Source organism: Gorilla gorilla, chromosome 21, assembly GCF_029281585.2.
Source record: "Gorilla gorilla gorilla isolate KB3781 chromosome 21, NHGRI_mGorGor1-v2.1_pri, whole genome shotgun sequence".
Lineage (NCBI taxonomy): Eukaryota > Metazoa > Chordata > Mammalia > Primates > Hominidae > Gorilla > Gorilla gorilla.
In genome coordinates this window covers 44629349-44645856 of record NC_073245.2, presented here as the reverse complement: position 1 = coordinate 44645856, position 16508 = coordinate 44629349, and the positions used below count along the sequence as shown (strand labels likewise).

The 16508-nt window shown below is 39.6% G+C and overlaps 1 protein-coding gene across 10 annotated transcripts in view; it reads right to left on the bottom strand.

Moving 5' to 3' along the window:
- ASXL1 (ASXL transcriptional regulator 1) overlaps positions 1-16508 on the bottom strand; it is an 80897-nt gene that overhangs the window by 26140 nt on the left and 38249 nt on the right. Inside the window, exon 4 of one of the 10 annotated variants that reach the window (XM_063702100.1) lies at positions 11020-11055. The exons of the other annotated variants lie outside the window; for them this stretch is intronic. Within the exon in view, the coding sequence (XP_063558170.1) occupies positions 11035-11055 (21 nt within the window). The 3' untranslated portion in view covers positions 11020-11034. Of the gene's footprint in view, positions 1-11019; positions 11056-16508 lie in introns of those variants that run through there. 10 annotated transcript variants of the gene reach the window in all.

Here is a 16508-nt window from a genome sequence, read left to right as displayed (position 1 = left end):
TCTCAGCTGCATGATACTCCATGATGTTGATGTATCAAAGTATAACCACTCCCTCATGTACCACCAGCATTTAGATGGCTTTTAATATTCTGCAACTACAAATACTACTGCCTTGAATAATCAAATGGAAACAATCGGTCAAAAGGTAGATGCAAATATAATTTTGTTAATAGTGTCAAATCCCCCAACAAAAAAAAGTATCCATTTGTTTTCTTGACCTGGGGACAGTGGCTCACACCTGTAATCCTAACACTTTGGAAGGGCAAGGCGGGAGGATCACTTGAGCCCAGGAGTTCAAGATAAGCCTAGGCAACATAGTGAGACCCCCATGTCTGCAAAAAAAAAAAAAAAAATTAGCCAGCCAGGATGCATATGCCTGTAGTCCCAGCTACTTGGGAGGCTGACGTGAGCTACGATCCCACCACTGCCCTCCAGCCTGGGGGACAGAGTGAGACCTGTTTCCAAAAAAAAGAAAAAAATTTATTTCTTTTCTTAAGGGTAATGCAACAGTGCTTGTTTTCCCACAGCACTAAAAAGAGGAAGTGGTTGTGATACATTTAAAATTTTTACTGACATAAAGTGAATAACATAACCACACTGAAGGGGCACAAGGACAGATCTAACCCAAGTAATTCTTGAAGTATTTTGACTATACATCCTTAGGCTAAAAACCTAAATGAACAATAAACAAATACTGAGTTCTAGTTAGATTTGTTCTTCCACAGTGGAATGGGTTAACAATTATAAAACTACTAAGTGTTTATACTAAAACTGAGCAAGTAGGTAGATACAAAGTACATAATAGAAGCCAGGTTGTTCAATGTTGGAGTAGCAAGATACACATGTAGAAAGGTAAAGTTAGAATGAAACCCCCAGTAAGAGACTAATTTCAAGGTATTAGTATGAATACTATATTTACCTATAGACAGACAAAGAGAGAAACAGGTACAGATGTATACATGCATACTATTCTAAGCTAAAAGAAACCAGAGCTCCCCAGGAAAATGGATGATTCTAGAAGTGGGGCTGGGAAAATATAAGCTAAGCCCAGAACATCTTGCTGGGTCAGAAAGCAGGTAAGTAAAGAAGTGTTCAGGAATGAGGAAGACACATTAAAAGGACACAAAAGCTGGAGTACATGCAATTCCACTGGCCAAATCAGCGACAATTTGTACATTAAAAATGATAGTAAGATTATAACTCAATAATAAAATAAGAATCCATGGGTAGGGCTGGGCATAATGGCTCATGCCTATGATCTCAGCACTTTGGGAGGCCAAAGCGGGTGGATAACTTGAGGTCAGGAGTTCGAGACCAGCCTGGCCAACATGGTGAAACCCCATCTCTACTAAAAATATAAAAGCTGGGTGTGGTGGCACAAACCTGTAATCCCAGCTACTTGTGAGGCTGAGGCAGGAGAATCACTTGAACCCAGGCGGCAGAAGCTGCAGTGAGCCAAGATCGCACTACTGCACTCCAGCCTGGGCAACAGAGCGAGTCTTCGTATTTTTAAAAAAAAAAAAGGAATCCATGGCCGGGCACAGTGGCTTATGCCTGTAATCCCAGCACTTTGGGAGTCCGAGGCGGGTGGATCGCTTGAGGCCAGGAGTTGGAGAGACAAGCCTGGCCAACATGGTGAAACCCTGTCTCTACTAAAAAGACAAAAATTAGCCGGGCATGGTGGCAGGCACCTGTAACCCCAGCTACTCGTGAAGCTAAGGAAGATGAATCACTTGAACCCAAGAGACAGAGGTTGCAGTGAGCCGAGATTGTGCCACTACATTCCAGCCTGGGTGACAGAGCGCATGAGACTCCATCTCAAAAAAAAAAAAAAAAAAAAAAAAAAAAAAGAATCCATAAATTCACAACGAATAAACAAATGGGGGGATAAATTAAAGCTCTCCCCCTTACTGAAAAACCACAACTAATAGATGTCAGATAAATGGCGGAACTTAAAAAAAAAAAAATCACCACTTGACAACAACTCTCAGGGTACTAATTTTTTTTTTTTTTTTTTTTTTTAGACAGAGTCTTGTTCTGTTGCCCAGGCTGGAGTGCAGTGGCACGATTTCAGCTCACTGCAACCTCCACCTCCAGGGTTCAAGAGATTCTCCTGCCTCAGCCTCCCCCAGTAGCTGAGATTACAGGCGTGCACCATCATGTCCAGCTAATTTTTTTGTATTTTTAGCAGAGACAGGGTTTCACCATGTTGGCCAGGCTGGTCTCAAACTCCTGACATCAAATGATCCACCCAACTCGGTCTCCCAAAGTGTTGGGATTACAGGCGTGAGCTACTGCACCCAGCCTCAGCGTACTAACTCTTTTAGGTAGGAATCCTTCATCAGTGGATGCTAAAACCAGTGAATGAAAGTACATGAGACTATTCATATAGTCTCAAAGTACAGTAAGTGCCCTCTACCCGAAGTTTCACCTTCCACAGTTTAAATAACCTGTGGTCAACAGCAGTCCAAAAAATTACAGTATTTTGAGAGAGAAAGAAGGATCACATCCACATAACTTTGATTATAGTACACTGTTGCAATTGTTATATTTTATTCTTTGTTATTGTTGTTATTCTTTTACTGTGCCTAATTTAGAAATTAAACTTGGGGGGCTGGGCACAGTGGCTCACACCTGTAATCCCAACACTTTGGGAGACCAATGTAGGAGGATCACTTGAGGCCAGAAGTTCATTCAGGACCAGGCTGGGCAACGGTGTAAGACCGTATTTCTAAAAACTAAATAAAGGAATAATAAAATTTATCATAAGTACGTATGCATAGGAAAAAACACAGTATATATAGGGCTTGGGACTATCTGTAATTTCAGGCACCCACTGGTCTTGAAACATCCCCAGCAGATAAAGGGGACTACTGTATCTCTCTACAAGGTACTATTTATAGGAGAGAAATAAGGCAGACACCACCTTAACCAAGTGTTTGAAGTTATCGTTATCAGAAATCAGACAAACAGGTATCCTGTCTCCTGATAAAATGTACTGAGGAGGACATGCTGAGGTATTCCTGTCAAAAACATCACTTTAATAATGAAAAGCATCAAGACAAATCCATATTGGAGAACTTACTATTAATATAAAATAAATGGTCTGTACTTTAAAAAAAATTAAGTCATAAAAGACAATGTTTGTGAGAACTTTTTCAGATTAAAGAAAACGAGATTTGACAAACAAATGTACCATGGGATCAAGGATGAGATCCTCAACCAGAATTTTGCTTTATAATTGGCATTAGAAAACAATAGGTAAAATTTCAGTAAAATATGCAGTTTTTTTTTTAAAGATAGGGATCTCACTATTGTTGCCCAGGCTGGAGTACAGTGGCTATTCACAGGGTTGATCATGGCATACTGCAGCCTTCAACTCCGAGGCTCAAGCGATCCTCCCACCTCAGCCTCCTGAGTAGCTAGGACTATAGGTGTATACCACCAAGCCCAGCTCAAAGTATGCACATTAGACAGCAAGCAGTACCATATCAACATTAATTTTCTGACATTGATAATCGCAATGTGGTTATGAAAGAGAATGTACTTGTTGTTAATAACTATTTAGAGGTTAGGGGGCATTATGTCTGCACTTTAGTACATGAAAAAAATAACATGTAGCTAGAATTATAAAGCAAATACAATCGTGTCTGAAATTATGTCAAAATTACAAGTTATTGAAAAATCAGCTATATACCTGCTAGGGCAAAAAACTGGGAAACAAATTTTTAAAACAAATTCCATGTATAATAGCATCAAAAATAAAAATAGCTGAGGCTGGGCATGGTGGCTCACGCCTATAATCCCAGCACTTTGGAAGGCCAAGGCAGGTAGATCACGAGGTCAAGAGTTTGAGAACAGCCTGGCCAACATGGTGAAACCCTGTCTCTACTAAAAATACAAAAAATTAGCCAGGTATGGTGGTTCCTGCCTGTAATCCCAGCTACTAGGGAGGCTGAGGCAGGTGAATCGCTTGAAACCGGGAGGCAAAGGTTGCAGTGAGCCAAGATTCTGCCATTGCACTCCAGCCTGGGCAACAAGAGCAAAACTCCATCTCAAAAAAAAAATTAATTTAAAAAATTAAAAAAATAAAAATACTTGAGAAAAAAATGTTAAGGCATGCAAGACCTCACTGGAAACTATAAAACACTAAGAAAAATTAAAGATGATAATAACTGGAGATTATACCATGTTCATGGATTGAAAAAAAATGCTGTTGAGAAGTTAATTCTCCCTACAAAGTCAACATAATCCCAATCAAAATCCCAATTTTTTTAATTGATAAAAATTGACAAGTTGATTCTAAAATTTATATGAAAATGCAAAGAAGGCTGGGCATGGTGGCTCACACACATAATCCCAGCGCCTTGGGAGCTTGAGGCAGGAGGATGGCTTGAGCCCAGAAGTTTTAGGATGCAGTAAGCTAGGACTGCGTCACTGCACTACAGCCTGCCGACAGAGCAAGACCTTGTCTCTAAAAAAGAAAGAAAGAAAAATAAATGCAAAGAACCAAAAGCAGTCCAAGCAATTTTAAGAAGGAAGAACACAGAGGATTCACACTACTAACACTATCCAATCTCATGACATACTAAAATCAGGAGAGTAAAATATTGGTATAAAAATAAATAGATTAATGGAACAGAACAGAGTACAAAAACATATCCTTATGTATGGACTCAACTGATTTTTGACAAAGGCACCAAAGCTATTCAATAAAGAGGGGAACATCATTTCAACAAATAAAGCTGAAACAAGATAAACACGTAAAAACGCAAACCTGAATGACTACCTCGAACCGTACATAGAAATTAATTTGAGGCCAGGCATGGTGACTCAAGCCTGTAATCCCAGCAACTTTGGGAGGCTGAGGCGGGCAGGTCACCTGAGGTCAGGAGTTCAAGACCAGGCTGGCAAACATGGTAAAAGCCCGTCTCTACTAAAAATAGAAAAATAGGCATGGTGGCAAGTGCTTATAATCCCAGCTACTCAGGAGGCTGAGGCAGGAGAATTGCTTGAACCTGGGAGGTGGAGATTGCAGTGAGCCAAGATCGTGCCACTGCACTCCAGCCTGGGTGACAAAGCTAGACTCCCTCTCAAAAATAAAAATTAATTTGACATAAATTGCACACCTAAGAGCCAAAAATATAAAGCCAAAAAATATTTTTGTGCTACTATTAATAGATAGGCAAAAGTTCCTAAAAACACATTGTTTTAATGTGGATAAAATAGACTTCCTCAAAACAAAAAAACTTCTAATCAAAAGACACTTTAATAAAAATGCAAAGGCAGGCCAGGCCAGGCCAGGCATGGTGGCTCACCAGCACTTTGGGAGGCTGAGGTGGGATGATCACTTGAGCCTAGGAGTTTGAGACCACCCTAGGCAACATAGTGAGACCTCATCTCTACAAAAAACAGACATAATGGGCCAGGAGTGGTGGCATGTGTCTGTAGTCCCAGCTACTCAAGAGACTGAGGTGGGAGGATCACTTTGAGCCCAGGAAGTTGAGGCTGCGGTGAGTTGTGACTGTGCTACCGCACTCTAGCGTGGGTGACAGAGGAAGACCCTGTCTCAAAAAAAAGAAAAGAAATAAAAGGCAGGCCACAGACTGGGAGAAAATATTTGCAATACACATACTCAGGATACAGTATGTATCCAGAGTGTGTATATGTGTGTGTATACATATATTTCAATTCTTTTTTTTCCCCCCGAGACGGAGTCTAGCTCTGTTGCCCAGGTTGGAGAGCAGTGGCACAATCTCAGCTCACTGCAACCTCCACCTCCCAGGTTCAAGCAATTCTTGTGCCTCAGCCTTCTGAGTAGCTGGAATTACAGGTGCCCTCCACCACACCCAGCTAATTTTTCTGTATTTTTAGTAGAGATGGGGTTTCACCATGTTGACCAGGCTGATCTCAAACTCCTAAACCAAAGTGATCCACCTGCCTCAGCCTCCCAAAGTGCTGGGATTACATGCATGAGCCACCAAGCCCAGCCTATATATTTCAATTCTATAAACCTAAAACAAAAAGACAAACCAATCTTTTTAAATGGGAAGAGCTGCCCTTCTCTTCCCCCAAACTAGTCTTCCCTTCCATTACATGGTACACAGCAAGGTAGGCATCCATACAAAAGTGGGGGCCTGAGGCTAGGTAGACAAGAGTAGAGAGTCAGAGCCTGAGTGGAGCACAGAAGGTATCTGTGTGTATCTGAATGTGGTATGACGTGGGAGTTGGAGATCAAGAAGAGTGAAATGCCCAAACAGGGAATGACAAAGGACAGGGTATTGAAGCCCACGCGGGTTGAGGAGGGCATGTATACGGGAGAACACCCTGATGTGACTGGTCAGAGCTTGAGTGAACTCATCCATGGGATGAGAGTGGAGCCAACCCAACACAGGGTGTTGGAGTCCAAGCAAAGTAAAGAGGACATCTGCACGAAGAAAGGGCGGCAACAGTGAAGAGTGGGTGATTAAATAATTAGGTAAATATATTAGGGAATAGATTTGAGACAGGGTCTCACTCAGTAGCTCTGGCTGGAGTGCAGTGGTGCAATCTCGGCTCGCTGTAGCCTTGACCTCCTGGGCTCAAGTGATCCTCCCACCTCAGCCTCCTGAGTAGCTGGGACTACAGGCATGTGCCACCACACCTGGCTAACTTTTTTTTTTTTTTTCCCGTATAGATGGGGTTTTGACATGTTGCCCAGGCTGATCTAGAATTCCTGTGTTCAAGCAATCCACCCGCCTCAGCCTCCCAAAGTGCTGGGATTACAGGTGTAAGCCACTGCGCCCAGCCCAGATTTATTATTGTTGGAAAAAGGACTTATACATATGGAAAGGGAAAAAACTAGAATGACTGGATTAGAACTTGTATTATTGGGGTAAGCTCATAGTTTTCAACATATTTAGATAAATACAGATATAAATATAGATTGAGTGAACATATGTGTATGTATGTAAATATACCCATATATTCCTTAGCCCCTTCCCACTGAAAGGAACTGGGATCACCAACACTCCAACAGCAGCAAACATATTTAGAAACTAGATCTTGGCTTCTAACTATGACTGTATATATTACTATTAATTTTTTTTTGAGACATTGCACTCCAGCCTGGGCAAGAGGAGCAAAACTCTATCTCAAAAAAAAAAAGGGGTGGGGGTAAAAAGGAGCTTTATAGTGATGAAGGATGGCAGATGCTACCTTAACCAAGTGATCAAAGAGATAATCAATAATAGGACAAACTGAAATAAAGAGCTACCTGACAGGACACACTAAGAACCTAGCATCACTTCTCTGCTATACCTGACAAAGATGCAAAACCTGAATCCAATTATGAGAAAATTCAAACTAAAAAAGATTCCACAAAATAACTGGTCTGCAGTCTTCAAAGGAGTCAAGGTCACGAAAATCAAAGAAAGATTAAAGAACTGTTCTAGAATGAAGGAGACCAAAGACATATGACAACTCCATGCAACACATAATTCTGACCTAGATACTTTGGACAAAAAGGACATTACATGGACAATTAGCTAAACTTTAATGAAATCTGAAGATTAGATGGTAATAATGACTCAGTGTAATTTTCTGAATTTTATGAATGTATTGTGGACAGGTAGCAAGGAGAATGTCATTAACTTTAAGGCAAATACACTAAAACATTAATACTAAAGTATTAAGGGTAGGGCCAGGTGCGGTGGTGCATGCCTATAATCCCAACACTTTGGGAGGCTAAGGCAAGAGGATCGCTTGAGCCCAGAAGATCAAAAAATTAAAATTAAAAAAATTAGCCAGGCATGGTGGCACACACTTGTCCCAGCTACTCAGGAGGCTGAGGCAGGAGGATGGCTTATGCCCTGGAGTGAGCTATGATAGTACCACTGCACTCCAGTCTGTACAACAGAGTGACAGACCCTGTCTCAAAAAATAAATAAAAATAGTAAGGAACAACAGGGCTCTAAAATGGGTCAGGAAAAAATAAAGTTCTTTGTACTGTACTTAGAACTTCATGAAAGCTTAAAATTGCTACAAAATAAAAACTTTTTTTAAATGGGCAAAACTAATAGAAAATTCATGCAGGAAGATGATAAAATGGTCAGTTAAGCATATGAAAAGGAATTCATCATCAAGGAAATGCAAACTAAAACAATAAGATGTGAAAAGAAAGCATAATTATTTATATCAATGCAGAAACTTTGACAAAATTCAACATATACATTCATGATAAAAACTCTCAGTAAACTAGGAATAGAAGAAAACGTCCTCAACTTGATAAAGACCATCTATAAAATGTCTATAACTAACATCATACTAGTGGTGAAAGACTAAAGGCTTTCTATCTGAAAGCGGGAATAAGGCAAGAATGTCCACACTAAGCACTCATATTCGACACAGCAAACAAGTCCCAGCTAGGCAATCAAGCAAGAAAAGGAAATAAAAGGTACACATATCAGAAAGGAATATGTTAAACCAGCCCTATTAACAGATGATATGATGGTCTAACAGAGAAAATCCCAAAGATTCTAGGAGAAAAACTTGTAGAACTAATAAGTGAGTTTATAAAGGTCACAGAATATAGATCAACACACTAACATCAATAATGTCTATATATTAGCAATCAGCAATTAGAAACAAAAATTAAAAGCACAATTTCATTTATAATAGTTTACCAAAAAAACTAGGTATATATCTAACAAAACTGTACAAAATATGCATGCTAAAACCTATGAAATGCTGATAAAAATATCAAAGATGACCTAAATACATTGTTAAGTAAAGGAAGAGGCACAGAAAGATGAATATCACATGTTGTCACTCCTATGTGGGAGCTAAAAGAGTTGATCTCATGGAGGCAGAGAGTAAAATGATCGTTACCAGAGCTGGGAAGGGGGCAGGGAGATAAAGAGGGGTTGGTCAATGGGTACAAACATACAGTTAGATAGAAGAAATTAGTTCCAGGGTTCAACAGCACAGTATGGTGACTGTAGTTAACTATAATTTCTTTATATTTCAAAATACCTAGAAGGGAAGAGTCGAAAAATTCCCAACATAAAGAAATGATAAATATTTGAGGTGATGGATATCCTAAATACCTTGCTTTGATCATTATACACTGCATACCTCTATCAAAATATCACATGCGCCCCATAAATATGTACAATTATTATGTACCTTTAAAAAAAAAAGACAACCTAAATAAATGTAAAAAAACATATTATATCCATGAACTGGAAGACAACATGGCCAAGATGTCACTTCTCCCCAAACTAACCAATGGGTTTAATGCATTTACTATTGAAACTCCACCAAAACTTTATTGTAGATAATATGATTCTAAAATTCATACACAGCTGACTGTGGTGGCTCATGCCTTTAATCCCAGCACTTTGGGAGGCTGAGGCAGGAAGATCACTTGAGCCCAGGTGTTTGAGACCAACATGGGCAACAGGGTGACACCCCAGCACTACAAAAAATGTAAAAATTAGCTGGGAGTGGTGGTGTACATCTGTAGTACCAGCTACCTGGAAGGCTGAGGCAGGAGGATCCCTTGAGCTCAGGAATTCGAGGCAGCAGTGAACTATGATCATACCACCACACCCCAGCCCGGGCAAAAGACTGAGGCTGTCTCAAGAAAATAAATAAAAAATAAATAAAATTTCCATGTAAAGACAAAGAAACCAGAATAGCTGAAACAACTCTGAAAAAGAAAAACGAAGGTGGAGGAATAACACTACCTGATTTTAGGACTTACTATACAGCTACATTACAGTAATCAAGACAGTACGGTATTGACAGAGGAACCGATGCGTAGGTCAATGAGCCAGAACAGTGTGCGTAGGAACAGAACTTTTCACAAAATATGGCCAACTGACTTTTGCTAGAGGTGAGAAAGCAATTCAGTAGATAAAGAATAATCATTTTAAGCAAATGGTTTTGGAATAATTGGCCCCCCAAAAAGGAAAATGAACATTGATGTAACCTTATGCTTAATTTAAAAATTAATTCAAATGCGATCACAGACTTCAATGTAAAGCATACAACTTTTAGAAAAAAAGATAAAATTTTGTTAGCCAGAGTGCTTAGATATGACACCAAAAAAAACTATAAAATTTAAAAATAGATAAATTAGACTTCATAAGAATTCAAACCTTTTGCTCTATGAAACACACTCTTAGGCAAATTAAAAGACTAGGAGAAAATATTTGCAAATCACGTATCCAACAAATAACTTGTGTCTAGAACACTGAACATTAAGAAAAAATCCAATTTGAAAATAGAAAAGTCTTGAACATAAACTACACCAAAGAGAATATTCAAATGGAACCTACGTAGATGAAAAGATATTCAACATCATTAGCCACTACGGAAATGCAAATTTAAGGCATGAGATACTACTATGCATCTATTACAATGAACAGAAGGAAAAATACTGACAATACTAAAGTGCTAATAAAAAAGCAGAACAATTGGATTTCTTATACATTGTTACTGGGAATGAAAAACTACCACCACTCTGGAAAACAGTGTAGTCGTTTCTTACAGAGTTAAATATACATGTATCATACGACCCAGCAATTCCACTCATAGGTAGGTATTCATCCTAGAGAAATAAAAATATTTTCACACTAAAATCTGCATGCAAATGTTCACAGCAGCTTTATTTGTAATAGCCCCAAACTGGGAACAACTCAAATGTTCTTCAGTGGGGCCAGGCACAGTGGCACATGCCTCTAATCCCAGCACTTTGGGAGGCTGAGGCAGGAGGATAGATTGAGCCTAGGAGTTGGAGACCAACCACAAAGCAAGACTCCGTCTCTGTTTGTAATTTAGGGGGGAAAAATGCTCTCAATGGAAGAATGGGTAAACTGTAGTGTGCCCAAGAATAGACTACTACTCACCAATAAAAAGAAACAGTGTTAATACATAGGACTTGGATCGATTTCAAAGGCATTTTGCCAAGTTAAAAAAGAAAAGCCAATCTCAAAGGTAACATATTAGATGATTCTATTTACAGTAGTCACCACTTACCCTTGCTTTCAGTCACGCATGGTCAACTGCAGCCTGAAAATATTACAGTATTTTGAGAGAGAAACAACATTCACATAACTTTTATTATAGTATATTGTTATAATTTTTTATTATTGTTAATCTCTTACTGTGCCTAATTTATAAATTAAATTTCATCATAGGTGTATATGTATAGTAGGCCAGGTGCAGTGGCTCACGCCTGTAATCCCAGTACTTTGGGAGGCTAAGGTGGGTGGATCACTTGAGGTCAGGCGTTCGAGACCAGCCTGGCCAACACGGTGAAACCCCACCTCAACTAAAAATACAAAAAATTAGCCTGGCATGGTAACACCAACCTGTAATCCCAGTTACCCAGGAGGCTGAGGCAGAAGAATCACTTGAACCTGTGAGGTGGAGATTGCAGTGAGCCAAGATCACACCACTGCACCCTAGTCTGGGTGATGAGAGTGAGACTCCGTCTCAAAAAAAAAAAAAGGGGGAAAAAAAAAACCATGCACACACACACACACATATATGGTTCAGTACTATAGCTGGTTTCAGGCATCCACTGGGGGTCTTAGAACATATCACCACAGATAACGGGGACTACTGTATTATGACATTCTGAGAAAGATAAAATTATAGCGAAAGTGATAAAATTCAGACAACTGGTAGCTGCCAGGATTAAAGTTGGTTGGTTGATTGGTGGTGGGGGCTGGAAGGAGGACATGATGACTACACAGGAGTAGTACACAAAGGCATTTCATTAAAATGATGGAATACTTCTATAACCTGACAAGTGACAATTACACGAAATCTATACACGTGATAAAACTTCATAGAACTGTATATTAACCATGCCAGCTCAAAATAGTTCATGTGAAAATATGAAATAAGGCATGAGGTTTAGTTAACACTATTATACCAATGTCAATTTCCTAGTTTTAATAACTATACTATGGTTATATAAAATGTTATCATGGGGGAAGTGGGTGAAAGACACCTCAGAACTCTGTATTATTTCTGCAGCTTTTAGTAAACCTAAAATTATTTCTAAAAGAAAAGTTGAAAAAAACTTTTCAAGCACAACAGGGACCAGATTTACCCTCTCACCTTAAACCACTAAAATAACTAACAAAACATGAAACTATAGCTTTCAAGATGCTGCGCAGCAGGCAATGAGAGACAGTAATCCCCAAAGGAAGAGAAACAAAGATATGAGTCCTATGATGGCCAAACTTAGTGCCTGAAGAGAGTTTCCTGGGCACCATGCAGAAGCAGAAGCCCTATGGAGGCTGCAGAACTCAAAATTGAAGACAGCGAGCTCAGCTGAGAGTGCAGGACTTAGGCAGCTAGAATTCATGGGACAATACCACACAGTAGAGGGCTGCGGAGATCTAGAGAGGAAACCTCTGAAGTACTCACTGAGTACTGACTGGCCCATAGTGTGATGAAACTACCCAAGACCATGGGCAGCAAGGAGAGGAAAACAACACCCAAAAGAATTATGAACAGTACTCTGCCCTTACCCACTCAAGTAGCTATTAGACTGGAAATCTCAAGACAACCCTCAAGATTTGGGAAGAATCTTGTCTCAGAAGTGAGGAAGAATTAGCCATAAACCAACTACTACACCGTTCCCAGCTAACAAATCTTACAAACAAGACCTAAAGGAATCAACGGTTTTCAAGTGACTTAACTGCATCCAATAACAAAGTTAAAGAACATATGTAGAAATACAAATATCCCCAGCACCCAACGAGGTAAAACTCACTATGTCTGAAATCCAATCAAAGATCACCAGGCAAGAGGCAAGGAAAAAAAAGTATACTAAAGAGAATAGTCAATTGCAACCAACCCTGAAATGACACAGATGTTAGAATGAGTACACAAGGACATTATAAGAGTTATATCTGCATTTCATATATTCAAAAACTTAAGTAGAGACAGGAAAGATTTTTTTTTTAAACCAAATCAAAATTCTAACGATAAAAAAAGGTAAAATATGGCCCGGCATGGTGGCTCACACCTGTAATCCCATCAATTTGGGAGGCTGAGGCAAGCAGATCACTTGAGGTTAGGAGTTCAAGACCAGCCTGGACAACATGGCGAAACCCCGTCTCTACTACAAATACAAAAATGAGCCAGGCGTAGTGGCGGGTGCCTGTAGTTCCAGCTACTCGGGAGGCTGAGGCGGGAGGATCGCTTGAAACCAGGAGGCGGAGGTTGTAGTGAGCTGAAATTGTGCCACTGCACCCCACCCCAGGCAACAGAGTGAGACTCGGTCTTTAAAAAAAAAAAAAAAAGAGTAAAATATGTGAGATTTTTAAAAATGCTAAATGTGACTAACTTCAGATTACACACTGCAAAAGAAAGTAAATTCAAAGGCACAGAAATAGAATCTTTCCAAATAAAACACAGGTTAAAACAAAAACTATCAGTAAGCTATGGGCCAACTTCAAGCAGCCTAATGTTTGGATAAAGAGTACCTGACTAAAAAGAAAAGAGAAATTAGATGGAAAATAATTTGAAAAAAACGGCCAAAAAAAAAAAAAAATCCGAAACCTGAAGAAAGCTATAAACCGACATATCCAACAACATCAATGAACCACAAGCACAATAAACACAAGAAAAACCATACTGGCATATCATAATCTAATGCTCAAAACCAGTAATAAAGAGAAAATAATAAAAGCAGCAAGGAAAAAAAAAGCATGCAAAATACAGAACAAAGATAGCAGATTTCTTGTTAGAAACAAGATGAGTGACAAGACAGTGGTATATCATCTTTAAAGTATTGAAAGAAAAAAAACCTGTCAACTACATATTCTTTTTTTTTTTCTTTGAAACGAGTCTTGCTCTTGTCGCCCAGGCTAGAGTGCAGTGGCATGATCTTGGCTAACTGCAAACTCCGCTTCCCGGGTTCAAGCAATTCTCCTGCCTCAGCCTTCCAAGTAGCTGGGATTACAGGTACCATGCCCGACTAATTTTTGTATTTTTAGTAAAGATGGGGTTTCACTGTGTTGGCCAGGCTGGGCCGACTCGGCCTCCCAAAGTGCTGGGATTATAGGCATGAGCCACCACCCCTGGCCCAACCTTATTCTTAATCCAGCAAAAGTATCTTACTAAAACAAAACCAGCCACAAAAGGCTACATACGCTATGATTCCATTTGTATAAAATATCCAGAACAGGTAAATCCACAGAAACAGAGCAGACTGGTGTTTGCCAGAAGCGAGTGAAGGGAAAAGGACAGAGAGAAAAATGCTTAATAAATATAGGGTTTTCTTTCAAAGAAAAAAAAAATGTTTTGGAACCAGATGAAGATGGTGGTTACCCAACACTGTGAATGTACTAAATGCCACTTAACTGTGCACTTTAAAATGGTTAAGGCTGAGAATCGCTTGAACCCAGGAGGCAGATGTTGCAGTGAGCTGAGATCGCGTCACTGCACTCCAGCCTGGGCGACAGAGTGAGACTCCATCTCAGAAAATATATATAAAATTAAAAAAACCTGTAGTCCCAGCTACGCGGGAGGCTGAGGCAGGAGAATGGCGTGAACCCGGGAGGCGGAGCTTGCAGTGAGCCGAGATCGCGCCACTGCACTCCAGCCTGGGCGACAGAGCGAGACTCCGTCTCAAAAAAAAAAAAATTAAAAAAATAATAAAATGGTTAATTTTGTTATGTGAATTTCATCTCAATTTTTAAAAGAGAAACAAACTATTGATTCATGTAACAACATGAATGAATTTTAAATGTATTTTTCTAAGGAAAGAAACCACACCCAAAAGGATACATAACAATAACTTTATAACAGTGTTTTGACTAGATACTATAAGGCTACAAACGAACCGATCTATACGTAAATACCGTACTACAATTGGTAAATTTGTTTCACATCTAAGGAAACATGACAACTAAACGCAATGTGGTATTCTGACCGTGTACTGTAACAGAAAGATAACAGTGGAAAAACTGATGAAATGCAAAGACATTACAGGCGTGAGCCAAGGCACTTGGCCTATAACTTTTAAACTTATGTCCCAGAGCAAGTTTGTCCAACCTGCGGCCAGCAGGTCGCACACAGCCCAGGACAGCTTTCAATGCGGCCCAACGCAAAATTTGTAAACTTTCAATGCTGCCCAACACTAATTCATAAACTTTTCTTAAAACACAATTGGCTTGGCATGGTGGCTCATGCCTGCAATTCCAGCAGCATTTGGGAGGCCCAAGTGGGTGGATCACTTGAGGTCAGGAGTTCACCAGCCTGGCCAATATGGTGAAACCTGCCTCTACTAAAAATACAAAAAACTAGCTGGGAGTGGTGGCGCACACCTGTAATCCCAGCTACTCGGGAGGGTGAGGCAGGAGAACTGCTTAAACCCGGGAGGCAGTGGCTGCAGTGAGCCGAGATCATGCCACTGCACTCCAGCCTGGGTGACAAAGTGAGACTCCATCTCAAAAAAAAAAAAAAAAAAAAAGGCCAGGAGTGGTGGCTCACACCTGTAAAAAATCCCAACACTTTAGGAGGCCAAGGCAGGTGGATTACAAGGTCAAGAGTTCGAGACCAGACTGGCCAACATGATGAAACCCCATCTCTACAAAAAAAAAAAAAAAAAAAAAGCCAGGCATGGTGGCTCACCCCTTTAATCCCAGCTACTCGGGAGGCTGAGGCAGGAGAACTGCTTGAACCTGGGAGGCGGAGGTTGCAGTGAACCGAGATCACACTACTGCACTCCAGCCTGAGCAACAGAGCATGACTTCATCTCGGGAAAAAGAAAAATACAGGGGGAAAAAAAAAAAAAAAGCCACAGTGAGTTTTTTTGTTTTTTTTTGTTTTTGCAATGTTTAATTTTTAGCTATTCAGCTATCATTAGTGTATTTTATGTGTGGCCCAAGACAATTCTTCTTCTAATGTGGCCCAGGGAAGCCAAAAGATTGGATACCACTGTTTAGAGTTATTTCAAAATGAACACATAAAAAATGCTAACTTAGTAAGCAGTATGTGACCTCATGTATAAACAAATATGTATACAGAGAGAGAATGAGAGTTTGAGCTCAAAAAATTTTTTTATATTACCATTAGGGGAATAATTTTTTTAAGTGAATCCTACTGTTGTAGGCACTGAAAAGTAATACAGTGACAATATCAGAATTGTGCTTTAGAATTATTCTGACAGTAGCCTGTACACTGCATTAGAGACAGAAAAAGTCTGGGAACTAGAGTGCCAATTAAGAAGCTAATGCAACAGTTAGGGAAGAGGTAATTACTCCCTAACTAAGAATGTTATGAATATAAGGAAAAAGATTGTTACAGATTAAATAAGAATAAATAAAGAGGGAAATAAGAAAACATATCTGTATACCCTTACAAAAATAAACACAGAAAGGATAAGCCCCACCTAACAAAGCTAAAAAGCAAGCCTCAAAAGAATTAGTTTCCAGCTAACTCATCTGCACTCCAGAACAAATCTCAAAAATACCAACATGAATACAAAAATATCCACA